This window comes from Propithecus coquereli, unplaced genomic scaffold, assembly GCF_000956105.1.
Source record: "Propithecus coquereli isolate 6110/MARCELLA unplaced genomic scaffold, Pcoq_1.0 Scaffold890, whole genome shotgun sequence".
Taxonomy (NCBI): Eukaryota; Metazoa; Chordata; class Mammalia; order Primates; family Indriidae; genus Propithecus; species Propithecus coquereli.
In genome coordinates this window covers 717,739-730,374 of record NW_012155174.1, presented here as the reverse complement: position 1 = coordinate 730,374, position 12,636 = coordinate 717,739, and the positions used below count along the sequence as shown (strand labels likewise).

Sequence of the window (12,636 nt, the reverse complement as noted above, 5' to 3'; positions counted from 1 at the left end):
ACCCTGTACTTTCAACAGCAACATCAAAGAAGAACGACAGCATTACTTAAAGTCAAAGTTAGCTCCTCCTCACTTTTCATGAGCCCTGTTACTATGCAGGAGGTGTTTATTACCATCACCTTTCAACCTAAGGGCCAAGCAGACAAAAGTCTCTGAGAGCTGTCCTTGACAATTCACAGAGAGGAGGGTGGGAAGAACTTACTGCCAGCCTCCATGAAAGCTTCCGGAAGGTACGTGAAACCACTTTCTTGTTCCAGAGGGTTCCCACAGCTAGCATGCTCACCAGGGCGCTGCAGGTTGATTATTGTTTTTATGCCATGGCTTAAAGGAAAAAGAGCAATTAATCATATTGGGAGTTAGCATTTTAAAAAATTAGCCATTTATTATAAATTATTCTCAAAACCTTAATTTCTTATTTGAAATGAGCTCTTCACTGTCTACTTGTCTACTGTTAAACTGAAAGCACTTTTTCACTTGAAGACAAAAGCAAGGAAAGAAGAAAACATGAGTTTGCTCACTCCAGTGTGTGAACGACACAGCATTTACCTGAGGAACTGCTCAATGATGTGGTACTTCTCCAGCAGCTCAGATGATGGGCGGGCCATGGCCAGGATATTGTCAGTGACCCTGCAGATGGGGAGAGGATCTGGTGAGATGCACAGAACCTAGAATGTTCCATCTTGAAGGACTGAAACATAATTTTTTCTGTGATTTCAACAACTGTGTAAGAATATTCTTAGACAAATCTGGTTTCAATTTTGCATCATGATTAGAGCTCTAAAGAAACCCAAGTTTTTAAAATCCCTGCAAAAAATCCAGGACATAAATTATTTTTGGACTCAACAAAGTATTTTCAAGGACCTTCGAGACATTCCAGTGGACATGAGGGAGAAACCTCAATGGGCAGCAAAGGCAACAGTCTGGATTAGTTATCCAATGGTTAGTGACTAAATGAGGAGGGCCACTGGGAGGCATTTTTAGTTACTCAACTATCTGAACCTGTAACCTAAGGTGTTAAATAGGGATAATAATGCCTGCCTCACAGGGTTGGTGTGAGAATTCAATACAATGTGGGTGTAAAGTCTTCAGCACAAATCCTGGCACATGGTTATAAATAAATGCTGAGTTACTGTAATTTTGCAACAAATACGGGCTCTGGAGTCAGTTGGGCCTGGTTTCAAATGCTAGCTTTTCTACTTTCTAGGTTGGCAGCAAATTACTTAGTCTCTCTGAAACTCAATTCCTTCATCGATGGAGTGGCATTAACAACTCACAAGAGTTTTATGAAGATGAGAGATAACAATTCGAAAGCATCTAGCATAGTGCCTGGCCTTTACCCAAATGAAGGTTTACCGAACAAATGAATGTACAGAGGTCCAATAAATGGCTGTCACTCTTATTAGGCCTCTGGGCCCTGGCTTTACTCTGTTCTGTTCAAATTTCTCATCAGTGGCCTGGTTAAAGATACACAAGGCAGGCTATTGGAAGTTTGGGTTACATGAATCTCAGAGGAATAACAGAGACATTAGGTTAGCAGGGCAGGATCTAAAAACCATCTCCCTCTCTGGAACAATGCATGAAATTTAACATGGACCCCAAAGGTTTAGGGCTCTCCAAATTCAATGATACTCCGTATATAATGAGGGGAGATGTGACAGGAAAGCAGCAGAGATGAAAAAGACTCAAACTGTTCAGTCAACAATAAAACAAAAATATTAATGTGACCTTAAGCTAATTAGAAATTTTCTTGTGTGACTATGCCTTAGGATTGATGTTTACTTCTTATCACTAGCGTGATAGTGATAGACCAGAACGTGATCTGTGGAGAACAATAATGATAGCAGACCCCAGACTGGATCACTACAGATGTACCCAGCAAATCCATTATGAAAAAGTACAGGTTGCAAGTTAGATAAGCTGGCTGACAAATATCTAATTAAAAATGGATTCTTGCTGCGTAAAATAATTCACGGCTAGAATTCTTTAAACAGTGAATTCCTTTAAGTGTGTTTCAATATGATCTGATTTGATTAACAGAATTTTTTGGATGTCACTATATCAAGAAAGGTACGCCTGACTAGTTCACTGCTACTAACAACAAGTAGCATGATTCAAGAATGATATTAATTGCACTTACACACCATAAACAATGAAAGCATCTTATGTTATCTACTGAGCTGACAACTTGTAACATTTCTATTAAGGTTTTTGTGTGAAAATGTGTCCTTTCATACAGAATAAAGGAACATAAAAGTTAGGCTAAAATTTACCTGCATGAAATGGAAAACCTACATAGGTATCTCATAATTTTCTCAAACTTATAGCTGTACATTTCTATTATTTCTGAAATTTAAGAGCTATCTAATTAGCCATTTTTTAAAGATGCTTTACATATATAATTTCACTTAATTAAAAAAAAATTCTATGGGTTTGGTTTTATTATCTCTATTTTACAGATGGAGAAACTTAGGTTCAAGACGCCAAGATCACATAGGTGGTTTAGGGCAAAGCCAGACTTGACTGGCAAGGTGAGGTCCTGACTTCAAAGCCTTCCACTGCCCCTTCCATGTGGCATGGCTCTCAGCTCACACACAGCTTCCTTCCTTCAGCTTACAGAGCTATGCAAGACTGACAGGGCCACTCACCAGGACGAGTAAACCCCCTTAATGGCTTGCTCCTCTTCGCTCCAGCGGGCTGGGTTCTCATACTTGCACGCTCTACCACCACACGCCATGGAACATGCCACATGTCCAGGAATGACATGCCGTAAACGCTCTCCTACTTTTGTGTACTTTGGTGTTGGACGTTCTGAATTTCCTAGAACACACAGGGAAGGGAAGATTCACAATTCCACTCTCCAAATGAAACAGCAACATGGGAAACAGCTTCCATTTTATACCAGGATGGCAGATGACAAGCCAGAGCTAAATCCCCTTCAGCTTGTTAAGAAAACAAAACCATTTCCTTTTCATCTAAATGCGCTATCTCTTAATATTAAAAAAGCTTTCACATATAATAATCTCCACACATATGAATAATGAGAGGCAGAAACTGTAAAGGCAGATCTTTTACAAGGGGATGAGTTTTGTTCAAAACTACATTTTCATTAAAAAAACCACAAAACATTCCATCATTTTATCTCCTCTTACGTATCCACTGAAGTACTTAGCATAACAGACAGTAAAAAGTATAACACAGAATTAACTGCCAATATTTACAAAGGTATAAACGCAACATAGCCTATTCACATTCCTTAAATTTAGATACAGAGGTGTGGCAATCGATAAGAAAGAGAGCTTTACTTTTTCTCTCGGGGAAAGTTGGGTTCCCCTCGGCACGGCAGACTGAAGACACAGCCACCATCACCTGGAGGGAGGATGAGGACAAGAGCTTCGTGGCAGAGCTGGGACCAGAGCCGCGCCGGGCCTGCTGCAGCCGCAGGACGGGGTCCGAGGTAGAGTGTCGGCGGCCGTGGAGAAAGGAGCTGAGGAAGTGCACGGCCGAGGGCCGCCGGGGTGCGTCCTGCACCTGCATGGCATGGGGCTCCAGGGAGGCAAGAGCCGAGGCAGCGAGAAATCAGCTCCAGCTTACTCAGTGAGGAAGTTAGGCTGAGACACGAGCATCGTTCTGTGTGACCTAAGAGCCATTCCAGATAGGCTGACTGGTTTCCATGGTGACAAACAAAGGAACTACTGATTGATTCCCACTTAGATCTCAACAGGAAAAATCCTATATGAACGGATTGTATTTTGGACAAATTGTTCAAATATAGGGATGAATAATATGCATTTTAAACAGCTAATTCCTAAATCGAGACTACTTTTATTTTGTTTCTCACACTTAAAAGATCTGATCACTCAAAGAATTACTTCCCCAATATTGTAATGAATTTAGAAAAATATCTTCATGATGCAAACACTATCTTTTATACATATATTAAAAGGTTTAAATTCTTTTATCCCTTTCACAGCTATTCTCTGGATATTTTGAAAAAAATTCTCTTTCTACTCCTCTCTGGAACAGGGTAGATAAAAAGTAGGATAGGTGGGACACCTTGTAACATTATTAAAATATTCAATTTTCATGAAAAAAACCCTCCATATTTTCTTAATAGAAATATTAAAGAAACACTTGGATAGAACAAATAAAGACATTTTTTAGAGCTGATATATTATCAGAAGACATTTAATTTCATATTTTTATTTTCAAGAATATGAAAACCCGATTCTTGGTTATGCCTCTATTGGATAGTTACAGTAGCCAAGCCTCTGAAAAGCTCAAAAACACTATTCCCTGCCTTTTGTTGTAGTGGGGAAAAAAAAAGCTTCAATAGTGTCCTGCCAGAGGCATGTGAAGAAAATTCATTAAGTATCACATTTTTTTAAGGCACTGGATGAGGGGGAGGTTGGAACTTGAGGATAAAGGATATAAAGAAAACAGAAAGTGCAACAACCGCCAATGCACTCATTGTCTGCCTCCTCCCTTGTTAATGTCAGGCTGCCACCACGCTCGCTCGCTGTCTCTCTGCACAAACGGTATTTCGGTCGTGTGTGCACAGAAACAAACTACTGTACTGCCACAGATAAGGCTCTTTTCTGTTTTGTTTTAATGATTACTAAGGCTATAAGCAAGCTCCTTTTTAAATGCTACCCTCATCTTCCCAACAATATGCACTTCTGTCGTATAAGACAGGGACACAGAATCCCAATTTGGTGCCCAAATTCCTACTCCACGTGTAGTATCATGCCCTTGTCATTTAGAATGTGGCAATGGAAAAAAAATCTTTTTAACATCACCAATCCAGGAAGCACAGCTTTCCCGTTGGAGGAATGGTCTGAGGAATATTCTAGGCAAGACCCTCAGGGCAACACAGGAACAGCACTTACATAGAGGTCTGTATGAGAGGAAAGCGAACCTGACAGCAGAAGGCCCTAAATGCTCAAACTAAGGAGTTGTGCATGTGCTGTCTGGGTAATGGGGAGTTTCAGAAGGTTTCTAGGCAAGTCTCTGTGCTTCCAAGTGGGTGGCACGTTAACACAGTCCTTGAGAGAGACAAGACCACATGGTGGCCTGTGGATGGCCATGGCCAGTGGTCATATAGGTGGGGTATACTTCAGAAGTAGACTGCCATGGTGCTGGAGGACAGGGAGCTGGAGGTGATGCCCGACTCCAGCTATAGTGAGTGGTGAGATTCTGCAGCCGGTTGAAACAGGAGCCCATGTGCAGAAGGTGGGAGAGAAATCAGCACGCTCCATTTGAGATGTAAAGTATTTAAGGTAGCAACTAGGAGGTCTTAGTCAGTGAGTGATGCCTGGAGAAATGGCATTTAAGGACATCTACAGAGGAAACTCAAAAGTGACCCTGCTTTCAACTGTACTGGAAATGAAAACTAATTTCATTAGATAAGGGGTAGGATTTATTTGGATCAAGGGATGGATGGCTTGATGGATGGATCAAGTGATTAAGGAAGGGATGGCTTATATACCACCTCAAGAATAATTTCTGAGCTAACCTCAAATAAACACAGAACAACTGAGCTAACCCAAGTTACTACACAGTGACCCTGTGATGTGTCAGTATCTAAGGAAGTCAAGCCTAATGCCAACAGGAATCTGCAAGGTGTAAGCAGCCCTCTCGGCATGTTTGTTCGGTATTCCCAAAAATGGGGCGCTGGGAATACACCTTGCATTGATCTGGCAGGTGAAGTGAAATTTGCCTGCACATGAGAGATGAGTGCATCAACTTCCACTTGTCTGAAAGGCTGCTCCAAAACTATTCCTTGGCAAAATGTCCAATTCACAGCACGATCTACTTTGTAAAACTAGTTTTATTTATGCCACAAATAGCTTTACGATAGGAAAATGTACCTTCAGTCCCTGCCCAACATTCTCTCCTGGTTCCCTTCCTGTTCTTGTCTACATACATATGGATTTTCTGCTTACCTGTAATCATATTGCAAATACATTTTTTTCCTGTTTTTTTTTTTCTCTAATTAGTATTGGAACATTTTTCCATTTGCTTTTGTCCTCTTGCAATTTTCATTTAATGGAAGCACAATGATTAGGACACATCAACCTGATGCATCATACTTTACCTAATGAGTTCTTAGCTATTGGACATTTAGGCTATTATCAATGATTTTTATTTAAAAATAACACAGTACACATTTTCAGAACAAGAACTTTTTATACCTGCGTTTCTTCTTCAATAAATTCCTAGGGATGATATGACTGGTGAGAAAAATTAATTTTGAAAGCTTATATTTTCAGTTGAGTCTACATGTTTTAAGAACCAAGTACGAAGAAGCCGAAAGAATGAACATCTTTAGCAACTCAATGAATGTTTTTTCTGAAGACAGAAATACAGCATTAAAATAAACATAAAGAAGACATCATCTCAGATAAGTTTTTGAGCCAACTGTCTTTACTCCAGAAATTCCATTATCTCTATCACTTGTTGCCAAGGTAAGCACACATTTTTATTCATAGCATGTTGCCAAAAAGCAATCATGAAAACAACTTTGTTGTTTTCTAATTCTTAGTTAGAATAAACAATTTTATACTTGTATCAAACTGGTTTCTCTTTTTATATTCTTTTCAAAATACTTATTTTATTAATGTTGTGAGTTAATTTTGTTAAATATACCCACACTTGTGACTTCACACATCTGTAAGAAAGCATATTTGCTCAACCACTTAAAAACTGATTAAAAAATTTAAATTGGGTAAGCCCCGCCTATGCCTATTTTGTTAAGCACTCTTATCATAAAAGGGTGTTGAATTTCATGAAATGTTTTTTCTGTATCTATTGAAAGGATCATATGGTTTTTGTTTTTGCTTCTATTTATGTGGTGAATTACATTTATAGATTTGCATATGTTGAACCATCCCTGCATCTCTGGGATGAAGCCCACTTGGTCGTGATGGATTATTTTTTTGATAAGCACCTGGATTCGGTTTGCTAGGATTTTGTTGAGAATTTTTGCATCTATATTCATAAGGGATATTGGTCTGTAGTTTTCTTTTTTTGTTGCATCCTTTCCTGGTTTTGGTATCAGGGTTATGTTGGCTTCACAAAATGTGTTGGGGAGGAATCCATCCTTCTCGATGCTGTGGAATAATTTCTGCAGGACAGGCACCAGTTCTTCCTTATAGCTCTGGTAAAATTCGGGTGTGAAAATATCAGGCCCAGGGCTTTTCTTTTTAGGAAGGTTTTTTTACTGCTGTTTCAATTTCAGTACTTGATATTGGTCTGTTCAGGAATTCTATTTCTTCCTGGTTGAGCCTAAGGAGGCTGTGTGTTTCTAAGAATTTGTCCATTTCCTCCACATTTTCCAGTTTATGTGCACAAAGGTTTTTGTAGTATTCATAGATGATATCTTGTATCTCTGTGGCATTGGTTGTAATTTCTCCTTTTTTGTCCCTGTTGGAGCTTATTAGAGATTTTTCTTTTCTGCTTTTCATTAGTCTAACCAAAGGCATGGCAATTTTGTTTATTTTTTCAAAGAACCAAATTTTTGTTTTATTAATCTTCCATATAGTTTTCCTGTTGTCAATTTCATTTAGTTCTGATTTGATCTTATTAATTTCACTTCTTCTGCTGGGTTTGGGGTAGGTCTGTTCATCTTTTTCCAGCTCTTTGAGATGATTCATTAGGTTGTCTATTTGTAATCTTTCTGTCTTTTGGATATAGGCATTTATGGAAATCAACTTTCCTCTCAGGACTGCTTTAGCTGTGTCCCACAGATTTTGATAACTTGTGTCTCCTTTGTCATTTAGTTCAAAGAATCTTTTGATTTCCATCTTGATTTCCTCGTTTATGAAGGAATCGTTCAGCAGAAGGTTGTTTAGTTTCCACGACTTTGTGTAGAAATGGGAGTTTCTGTTAGGGTTGATTTCTAATTTTATTCCACTGTGATCTGAGAAGATGCATGGTATAATTTCCATTTTTTAAAATTTTCTGAGACGAGCTTTGTGACCTTGGATATGGTCAATCTTAGAGAATGTCCCATGAGCTGATGAGAAGAACGTATCTCCAGTGGTTTTGGGGTAGAATGTTCTGTAAATGTTAGTCAGGCCCATTTGTTCTAGAGTTCTGTTTAAGTCCATTATTTCTTTGTTAATTTTCTGTTTGGAGGATCTGTCCTGTGCTGTGGGATGAATTATAAACTGCAAATAATGAATTGTTTAGACTCTCAGAAATAACATTTGAATTTTTATTTAAAATCACCTATAGAAAAAAATAGAAGGCTTACCTTTAGATAAATAGGAGCAGCAAGACCATTTTAATTTCTATTTTATGTTTTATATGAAATGGAAAGTTTTAGGGGGAGAATAATTTTATGAAGGACCATGCTTTCAACAGACACATGAAGGTAAAGAATTTTCTTTATGGAGGCCACAGACAGCATCCTTAGAACTTCACTGATTTAAACTGTGTTCACATCTGGGAGCTCCTTTTCTCCTTTCTCCATGGTTATAACTTATTTGTTAGTCACAAAAACCAACACTACCGTTGTTTTCCCACTTACCTGCTAACAACTGATCTATTTTTTCCTCCTTTGACAATGTGTTTTCCTAAATATATAAGAAGAAAATTTTCAGTTTTCTATATTTCATAAGCATAAAGTCACAGGGACCACGCCTTAGTTATTGTCTTACTCTTCTCCCCACTTCCAAATATGTTATCTCTAGAAAAAAAGCATGCTCCAGGAAAAAGTAGGAACATAGTACAAAAGGTAAGCCACATGGCTAATCCTGCACTCCCCCAAGCTCCTGGAATCATCACCACCTACCTAACAGGCCTTTCTTGAAGTGGAAAGATAACAGGTACTGTGCTTGAGTCTCCAGACTATAACACTTTTGTAGCCACTGGACTGTTTGCTGATGGGCCATTAGGCAGAACCAAATTTAGAATAATATTTAAGGGAACAAATGAGATATTGGTTACCACAAATGCAAAATTTGCCATATTTGTGATAAGCACAGGAAATGCAGCAAAGAAACTCACTAAATGGTACCAAAGATTACTCAGCCTTTTCCCCTTTAATTTCTACAAGTGGGAGGTTAAAACACTGAAAAGCCTAAGCAGATCTGGAACACCAAGAGCTTGTAATTTCCTTCTATACTCAAGATTTCAGAAAGGGCTCATTATTTCCTATTCAAACAAACTCATACAACAACAGACCAAGAATGTAGTGGGCGCCCAGTAGGAGTGGGAGGGCCACCTATTTGCATTCTGAAGAGGAGTTGCTTCCAGGAATTTGCGGCACAGTTGACTTTCCAGCCTCATGTTCTCCACTTTTTGTGATGGGAGGTTCACTTCTCACAAGGCAATTGACTATTCAACTGTTAGCTCAAAATGCTTTCTTTTCTTTCTTTCTTTCTTTTCTTCCTTCTTTCTTTCTTTCTCTCTCTCTCTTTCTCCTTCCTTCTTTTTCTTTCTTCTTTCTTTCTTTCTTTCTTTCCCTCCCTTTCTCTCTTTCTTTCTTTTTCTTTAAGAGACAGGGTCTCGTTCTGTTGCCTAGGCTGGTATGCAGTGGCTCAATCATAGCTCACTGCAACCTCAAACTCCTGGGCTCAAGCTATCCTCCTGCCTCAGCCTCCCGAGTAGCTGGGACTATAGGCATGCGCCACCATGCCCAGCCTCAGAATGTTTTCTAATGTTGAGTCAAAATCCATTTCTCTATAAACATTGGTTCTAGTTATTCCCTTTGAAAATAAAAAATAAGCATCTTTTTTACTTGTAAGGTTTTTAAAGACAGACTTCTCCAAAACTTTCCCTATTTGTACTAAATCTCAGTTTTTCAGATATTCCTAGTATATGTCATTTTTTCTCGATCTTTCACCATAATTCCTCTCTTTCTAAGGGCACTTCTCTCTTCTTCACAGTCAAACCTCTAAACAAAGGTGACTGCGTTTGCTGTCTCCACTTCTCAACTGTCTCATTCTCAGCCTATCCAGCTCTGGTCTTTGCCAAGGTCTCTAGAGACCTGTTTCAAGGTGGCCTTTCTAGTTCTCATCTTCCTTGAGTGCTCAGCAGCATGCCACACAGTTGAAACCTTTGGTTTTAGTTTTTAAAGATTTTTGAGAGGATTTTATTTTTTACTTTGAATCAATCTTGAACTTAGAGAAAAGTTACTAGTACGAAAAAAAGAATATTTTTTTCTTGAATGGTTTGAAAGTTGCAGACTTGCTGCCCTATTAATCTAAATAATTTAGTATATATTTTCCACAATCTCCACAATTCCCTCAAATCAGAAAATTACAATTGAGACATTACTATTTGCCCTCTATTCCTCAGATCTCATTCAAGCTTCACAGATCACTCCAAAAATGTTGCTTACAGTAAAAGGGTCCAGTCCAGAACCACGTTATATTTAGTTGTCCTGTCTCTTTTACCTTTCCACACTAGAACAAATTCCACAGTCTTTCCTTGACTTAGATGACCCTGAAATTTTTGAAGAGTACAGGTCAGTTATTTTGTAGAATGTCTCTCAATCTGGGCATTTGTGTTTTCTCGTGATTAGATTCAAGAAGCCCTGATTTTATTAGCGAAGAATGGTATCTAGACCACCAGTATCTGCTTGTTAGGTATGTATGCTCATTGTTATTAGGGTGTTATTGCTACCAGGTCCTCTTGGTGGACAGAACTAAAGAACATATGTATTATACACAGGAATACACACTACCACACATTTACATTTACTTCTATGTATGTACACATACATACTGAAAACCAAGAGTTTACCCTGATACTACCAATTCCAACCCAACACCACAGGGTTCCTTCTAATTTCCCCTCTTTCTACAACTATAGAGATGACTCAGTGAGAACCCTGACTACCATTACCCCTAATGTATTTACCTATCTGACCAAGCCCCCGATGTGTAAGTGATCCCCATCACTGCCGCTGCTCCCTCCTCTATGTAGATACCTCCCCTCACCTCATTTGAACTCTAACACCTGAGCCAGGCTGCTGTTGCCACCCACCCTGCTGTGGCTGCTTTCCTCACCCTGCCTATGTTCTACTATTCCATGCAGGGTCATCCTGACATGCAGGAGCCCTTCTACCCTGACCCGAGCTCTGAGCCCCTGGAATGTTCTAACACTCTGGCCAGGTTACCCTCCCACACAGATGTTATCCTGCTCAGGCATCATCATTGCTGGGTGGGCTGCCCTTCCACATGGATTCCCTCCTCATCCTACTTGGCTTCTCCCAACTGCCCTCATTCCACCTCATATGTAGGGTCAGAGATTCCACACTCAGGCTAGCCAAGAAGACCAGAAGCTACCATCTCTGCTCAGCTTGCAAAGCAGGGATATCACTCAGAAGTGGGCTTCTCTCCCTGCTCCAAGCTCCAGAGCCAAGGCTAGGACATTTTGGCTAGAGGGAGAAACAAGCCTTAAAAACAGAGAACTCCAATGCTCCCCCCAAAGAAAGTATCTTTATCTGAAACATAATATGGGGAAGTTCAAGCCTAAAGATATTTTCAAAAACAATGGAGGCTTTAGTTTTATACAATTAAGAAGCTCCTGGTAGCTTCATGAGAGCAAGAAGCTAAACTGTAAACTAGCTGGTTTACCAGAGAGAATCAGGGAAAGAAACAACTAAGAAGTACTCTCTGGAGTAAGAATGAACCTCGAAGACTGACCTCAAAAACTACCACTGCCCAAATTTAACTGGATCAGACTGTGGGGCAACAGATGCTCCAGGGCTTTGTCAAAAACAACAGAATAATCAGTGGGCAATTAGTGGAACCCAACAGCTGGTACGCTAACAGTTGAGAGAGACAGATTAGCCAAGAGATTAGTGAGAGAAACAAAGAAAGAAAGCCCTGCTAAAATCACTGTCATCTCAGGGTTACTGTGTTTGCTTGGCCAAGGCCACGAAAGGCTTCAAACTATGAAGAAAACAAACTTCACTAAGATGGTCTAGTCAAGTTTCTGAGCAAATAGACAAGCAAACAACAACAAGAAGCCTGGAGGTGGGAGAGGGGAATCAGCATCTACAGGGGCTAAAATGTATTACCTAAAATGTCCAATTTTCAACAATGACAACAAAAATGAGATATGGAAAGGAAGAGGGAAGTGTGACCCATACAGAGGAAAAAAGAACAGTCAATAGAAACTACCTGAGAGGGCCTAGACAACAGATGTATGAAAGGCTTCAAAGCAGCCATTATTAGTATGTGCAAAGAATTAAAAGGAAACCATGCTTAAAGAAGTAAAGGAAGCTAACATGACAGTGTCTCATCAGATAGAGAATGTTTGAGACAATGAAAAATTCACTAGAGGGGCTCTAGAGCAGATTTGAAACAGTAGAATAATTAGAGAACTTGATGATAGACTGACAGAGATTATGTACTCTGAAGAATACAGAGAATAAAAAATGAAGAAAATGAACAGAGCCTCAGAGAAATGTGGGATACCACTGAAGGTACCAATATGTACTTCATGAATGTACCAGAAGAAGAGTAGAGAAAAAGAGTAGAAAAAATATTAGAAGATATTAGAAAAAACAATGGCTTAAAACTTCCCAAATATAATGAAAAACATTAATTTACATCCCAGAAGTTCAACAAACTTCAAGTAGGATATACATAAAGAGATCCACACCAAGACATATCATAGTAA

At 39.2% G+C, this 12,636-nt stretch overlaps 1 protein-coding gene across 3 annotated transcripts in view; it reads right to left on the bottom strand.

Annotated features, from left to right (window-relative positions):
• Nucleotides 1-12,636, bottom strand: part of PTPDC1 (protein tyrosine phosphatase domain containing 1) — a 45,048-nt gene that overhangs the window by 13,717 nt on the left and 18,695 nt on the right. For 2 of the 3 annotated variants that reach the window (XM_012664451.1, XM_012664452.1), the window contains exons 2-4: nucleotides 2,646-2,817; nucleotides 547-627; nucleotides 203-321 (exon numbers count right to left, since the gene is read on the bottom strand). In XM_012664451.1, coding sequence (XP_012519905.1) covers nucleotides 203-321; nucleotides 547-627; nucleotides 2,646-2,817 — 372 coding nt within the window. Of the gene's footprint in view, nucleotides 1-202; nucleotides 322-546; nucleotides 628-2,645; nucleotides 2,818-3,302; nucleotides 3,639-12,636 lie in introns of those variants that run through there. The other variant, XM_012664450.1, reaches the window with a different exon arrangement.